This window comes from Protomyctophum bolini, assembly GCF_963924005.1.
Source record: "Protomyctophum bolini genome assembly, chromosome: 22".
Classification (NCBI taxonomy): Eukaryota; Metazoa; Chordata; class Actinopteri; order Myctophiformes; family Myctophidae; genus Protomyctophum; species Protomyctophum bolini.
Window position 1 is genome coordinate 34,302,156 of NC_137883.1, and position 6,000 is coordinate 34,308,155.

The 6,000-nt window shown below is 44.3% G+C and overlaps 1 protein-coding gene across 1 annotated transcript in view; it reads left to right on the forward strand.

The window, feature by feature from the left end:
- The window catches only part of nos1 (nitric oxide synthase 1 (neuronal)), a gene marked incomplete at both ends in the record, with an annotated part of 61,927 nt that extends 56,264 nt beyond the window's left edge, over positions 1-5,663 (forward strand). The window contains 5 exons of the mRNA XM_080755704.1: positions 1,910-1,997; positions 2,380-2,498; positions 3,248-3,396; positions 4,255-4,449; positions 5,523-5,663. Of these exons, the coding sequence (XP_080611830.1) occupies positions 1,910-1,997; positions 2,380-2,498; positions 3,248-3,396; positions 4,255-4,449; positions 5,523-5,663 (692 nt within the window). The remainder of the gene's footprint in view (positions 1-1,909; positions 1,998-2,379; positions 2,499-3,247; positions 3,397-4,254; positions 4,450-5,522) is intronic.
- Positions 5,664-6,000: the final 337 nt, after the last annotated feature.

Consider the following 6,000-nt stretch of genomic DNA (forward strand, 5'->3'; position numbering starts at 1 on the left):
CATTGCATATTACTGTCGTAGCAAAAATAGCCGATCTGCGAGCTTGTAGATCAGCTAATTTTGCTATATTTCAATTGAAATTCTGAATAATTATTTTCTATTTTTTCATTGTAATCCTGAAACGTAACATTTAGTTATACAGTAGTTATTTACACATTGGACATAAAAAAAAAGACAATAACATTTTAATACTAGTAATTAGCTGAAATCAATAATATATCAGTATTCTGATATTAACCTGTGGGCCACTTTAAGTGAATGTGGGGGCCGCCAGTTGCCCATGAGTGATCTAAATGGTGTTTTCTATGCTCTCTCTCTCTCTCTCTCTCTCTCTCTCTCTCTCTGTTTCAAGTGTTTACGTTAGCTCATACAGCATGAGTATGGCATGACGAGGTGTTCTCACCTCTTCAGCATACATCATCACATCATCTCCAATAGGTTGTACTTATAACAGCTTCCAAGCTCTTTAGACCCCCAAGTAGTGAGCAAACATCACCAGCTGCAAAACTCACTGCAGTGCAAATATCATTTTTCTTCATTTTTCCTCCTCCTCTTAATCAATATGCGTACGCATGCCCGCGAGTGTGCACTGATGACTCTATAAGTACGTGAATTACAGTTCTTTCCTCTCAGCAGAGAAACATGCCCTTTTTTCCCTTGAAAATTGGTGTTGTGGGTAGTATTGTGGGTAGTATTGTGGGTAGTGTTGTGGGTAGTATTGTGGGTAGTATTGTGGGTAGTGTTGTGGGTAGTGTTGTGGGTAGTGTTGTGGGTAGTGTTGTGGGTAGTGTTGTGGGTAGTATTGTGGGTAGTATTGTGGGTAGTATTGTGGGTAGTGTTGTGGGTAGTATTGTGGGTAGTATTGTGGGTAGTGTTGTGGGTAGTATTGTGGGTAGTATTGTGGGTAGTGTTGTGGGTAGTATTGTGGGTAGTATTGTGGGTAGTGTTGTGGGTAGTATTGTGGGTAGTATTGTGGGTAGTGTTGTGGGTAGTGTTGTGGGTAGTGTTGTGGGTAGTATTGTGGGTAGTATTGTGGGTAGTGTTGTGGGTAGTATTGTGGGTAGTATTGTGGGTAGTGTTGTGGGTAGTATTGTGGGTAGTATTGTGGGTAGTATTGTGGGTAGTATTGTGGGTATATAGCCTCGCTGTGTTTGTCTGTCCAACCTCAGTGTGCTCTAGGGCGTCATTGTCATTGTCAACGTGTAGTTCTGCTATTTTCAACAAAAAAAATGTTTTACTTCTGTAACTTAAACATCCCCTTTTAACAACTGCAAATCTTGCAGAAACAATCGTTTTTTTTTCTTTTCTTCCGATGGGGGTCGATCTGCGGCCAAATACATCATTTGGGGGTCCTCGGTTTGAAAAGGTTTGAGAACCACTGATTATAACCCATTTTGGAAAAAGGCTTCTGAATCCTAACATTTTTCTGAAAAACCCATGTTTCTATGTCAGTGGTGCTCAACCTTTTTCATGTCAAGGACCCCCAGAATTATCTCTATTGGGCCACGGACCCCCATCTCAAAATATGTAGTTCCAGGGACAACCCAGAAGCAAAGATTTGAGTTAAAAACGTTCACTCTGAAAGAATATAATATTCAAAGATTTGCGCCACATTTTCACGATTTTTCAAAAATAGCAGACCTACAAGCTCGTAGCGCGCCACTTAGTGGCGTGCTACGAGCTTGTAGGTCTGCTATTTTTCAATAGCTAAATTATAACATAATGCTTAAAACACCAAAAGGGGTGCAAATGGGGAGCAGTGAGGAAGTAAAAGGTGTCCGTTTCTTCATTCAGATGGAGAGGGTCCCGAGCACCATGGGGTGTGTTCATCCTGTGTTAGGGTTAGGGTTTAGGGTTTAGGGTTTAGGGGAGGAGTGAGGCAGTAAAAGGTGTCTGTTTCTTCCTTCAGATGGAGAGGGTCCCGAGCACCATGGGGTGTGTTCATCCTGGCTCAATAGGATAAGGAAGGACGAGATGGTGCCGTGTTTCGTCAGAGGGTAAAACTTACATTTTGTTTTTATACAATATTATGTTGACCAAAGCAAGTGCTTTATTTAGTGGTTTTGTCATAATGCGATTAATTTCTAATTTCTAATTTCAGTCGGTTCTGCTTTTAACCCATTAAAACCGCGAAAGCATCTAGCTGTCATTGTGTCATTTTATAATTTTGCATCGGCTATTCAAAAATAGCAGATGTACAACCTCAAAGTGACACGCTGATTTTTAAATAATGCTTAAAAAAACATTTTATTGCTGATTGCTGATTTAGAAGTAATTTGTAGTATCTTTAATGGGTAATTTTTTTTTTTTTTTTTTTTATTTAGCCCCATCAATATTTGAAGGTCCATGTGGTTATAAAGACAGTTCTGTTGGTTCTAGGGCTGCATCGTTCCAACTTCCCAAGGAGAACAAGTCCCCCTGCATCCTGATCGGACCCGGGACCGGCATCGCTCCCTTCAGAAGCTTCTGGCAACAGAAAGTCTTTGAGCAGGAAAAGGGTTGGTTCTGGTTCTGCTGCACCTTTTCACACACTAATCCTATCTTTTCCACCAGGGTTGTTGAACCCCAAAAATTGGAACGTTAATTACGATTGAGTGTGCTTAGATTAAGCCCGCACGGCGGCCAGGGTTTGTATGGGAATCAAGCTTCCCTTCCCTGGTTCAGCTACAGATAGGCTGGATCACAGTAACGCAACCTGGGACTGATAAAAACTGATTTAAGGTGTAAATGTTTGTGAGATTTAGTGCGTGGTCTAATCGGAAACCAGCAAATCAGAATCAAGTATTGGGACTAACCATTTTAACACTATACAGCATGCATGATGGTTGATTCAAATTATACCCACGGTGAAGTGCAAAGTGCCACTGTAGTGAAGTCAGTTGTGTAACAATAATATTCAGTTTAACCCATTCTGACCTGAGATCAGATTCATACGAGGTTTCCACTGGACACACACTGGTCTGATTAACCCATTCTGACCTGAGATCAGATTCTAAAAAATGTCAGTCGTTCTTCGAATTTTTCAAAAATAGCAGACCTACAAGCTCGTATCGCGCCACTCGGTGGCGCGATATGAGCTTGTAGATCTGCTATTTTTCAATAGGTAAAGCATAACATGATGCTGACACCAAAACGGGTTCCCGGTCAGAATGGGTTAAACAAGGCACTATGACTCTCATTGTTTCTGTACCATTCATCAAAAGTAAAGCCAATGTATGTATGTCCGTCTCCTCCTCTCCCCACGCAGGGCTTGAGACGAGTCCTCTGTATCTGGTGTTTGGCTGTCGCCAGTCTGACACCGACCACATCTATAAGGAAGAGACCCTCGACGCCCTGAGCAAGAAGGTGTTCAAGGGACTCTACACAGCCTACTCTAGAGAGCCCGGCATGCCAAAGGTATACCACAAACTGATGGGCTTTGTCTCACATCTTTAGAAGAACCGTGTGGGCTGGACTCTGAATGCTATACGGAACGGAGTGTCCACGTGCTATAGATATGAGTTAGTCAAGTGGCATCACTTGATAGGCTATTCAATATATCTTTATCATGCAATGGTCGCTTCTCTTTTTAACTGTGTGTATCACATGGGCTCTTTTTTTTTGTCAGTTGTTTTAACCTTCATTGTCATGCTATACTGTTCGTCCTATTTCTTTATTTAACAAGGCCAGTGAAAAAGTACAGTCCCCAGAGCTAGAAAACTGCCAATGTATATATACTAGTCTCTCTCTGGGACATGTGCCAAGACAAAAAATGCAAATGTTCATCTAAAAAAAGTGAACAGTTCCACCCATGGTGGATTTTCACCTCACTATCTTTGTCCCCCTCTCTCTCTCTCCTTGCCTTGTCTGTCATCTCCTCTCCTCTCTCCTTGTCTGTCATCTCCTCTCCTCTCTCCTCTCTCCTTGTCTGTCATCTCCTCTCCTCTCTCCTTGCCTTGTCTGTCATCTCCTCTCCTCTCTCCTCTCTCCTTGTCTGTCATCTCCTCTCCTCTCTCCTTGTCTGTCATCTCCTCTCCTCTCTCCTCTCTCCTTGTCTGTCATCTCCTCTCCTCTCTCCTCTCTCCTTGTCTGTCATCTCCTCTCCTCTCTCCTCTCTCCTTGTCTGTCATCTCCTCTCCTCTCTCCTTGTCTGTCATCTCCTCTCCTCTCCTCTCTCCTCTCTCCTTGTCTGTCATCTCCTCTCCTCTCTCCTGCTCACGCCTTAACGCCCCGCGCTCTATCTCGGTCGCCGTTACCTCCCGCCACCTCCGTCAGAAATATGTCCAGGACGTGCTGCGCGAGCAGATGTCAGAGAAGGTGTACCAGTGCCTGAGGGACGAGGGGGGACACATCTACGTGTGCGGGGACGTGACCATGGCGGACGACGTCCTGAAGACAATCCAGCAGATCATCAAGGTGCAGGGGAAGATAAGCCTGGAGGACGCCAGCTTCTTCATCAGCAAACTCAGAGTAAGAGCTCCATTGCATCAATGGCGGTATCATTTACACTTTACAGAGACTGAAATTCACACAAATAAAACTTTTGACCTTTTAACCCTAAAAAAAAAAGGAAGTAAAATAATTGTAATATATGTTTTTTTTTATCATTAGAATGTCTAGAACATGTTTTATTCATTATTGTGAAAGATATCCCCCAAATGTAAATTATTAATTTATTATATCATTATATAATTATTATACATTTTTCATCAAACTTCATTTTTGTTTACATTTTTTTTACATTTTTTTTAGTCTTAATCTTAGTCCTAGTAGTACAAAGTAGTAGTAAGGTTGAAATCCATTTTTTGCAAGTAGAAATTAATGCAGGTCTTAGAGGGTTAAGTTTTTAACTAGTTCAAAGCAACCTGCGTGCCAATGACTTCACCCTCTCCTCTCGACCCCTCCACCACCAGGACTTCAATGACTTTACCCTCTCCTCTCGACCCCTCCACCACCAGGACTTTACTTACTTTACCCTCTCCTCTCGACCCCTCCACCACCAGGACTTTACTTACTTTACCCTCTCCTCTCGACCCCTCCACCACCAGGACTTTACTTACTTTACCCTCTCCTCTCGACCCCTCCACCACCAGGACTTTACTTACTTTACCCTCTCCTCTCGACCCCTCCACCACCAGGACTTTACTTACTTTACCCTCTCCTCTCGACCCCTCCACCACCAGGACTTTACTTACTTTACCCTCTCCTCTCGACCCCTCCACCACCAGGACTTTACTTACTTTACCCTCTCCTCTCTACCCCTCCACCACCAGGACTTTACTTACTTTACCCTCTCCTCTCGACCCCTCCACCACCAGGACTTTACTTACTTTACCCTCTCCTCTCGACCCCTCCACCACCAGGACTTTACTTACTTTACCCTCTCCTCTCGACCCCTCCACCACCAGGACTTTACTTACTTTACCCTCTCCTCTCGACCCCTCCACCACCAGGACTTTACTTACTTTACCCTCTCCTCTCGACCCCTCCACCACCAGGACTTTACTTACTTTACCCTCTCCTCTCGACCCCTCCACCACCAGGACGAGAACCGCTACCATGAGGACATATTTGGCGTCACGCTGCGCACATACGAGGTCACCAACCGACTTCGTTCTGAATCCATCGCCAACATCGAGGAGAGCAGCAAAAAGGACTCTACTAAAGACTCTTCGGACGAGTGAGTGCTTTCTTTTTTTCTTTTTATCCCACCATTTTTCCACCCCTGCTCTACACACCCTCCGCCAACCTGGGGAGAGCAACGGACTTGAACTCATGCTTCCTTCATGCTTGAGTGTCCATGTTTCTTGCTCCTTTTACACCTGACAGGGGGGAGTTTCCCCTGGTCGGACGTAGCGTGTGGAAGGAACCCTAGGGGACACGGGGGAGAACATGTGAGGGAACCTACCCTAGGGGACATGGGGGAGCACATGTGAGGGAACCTACCCTAGGGGACACGCGGGAGCACATGTGAGTGAACCTACCCTAGGGGACATTGGGGAGCACATGTGAGGGAACCTA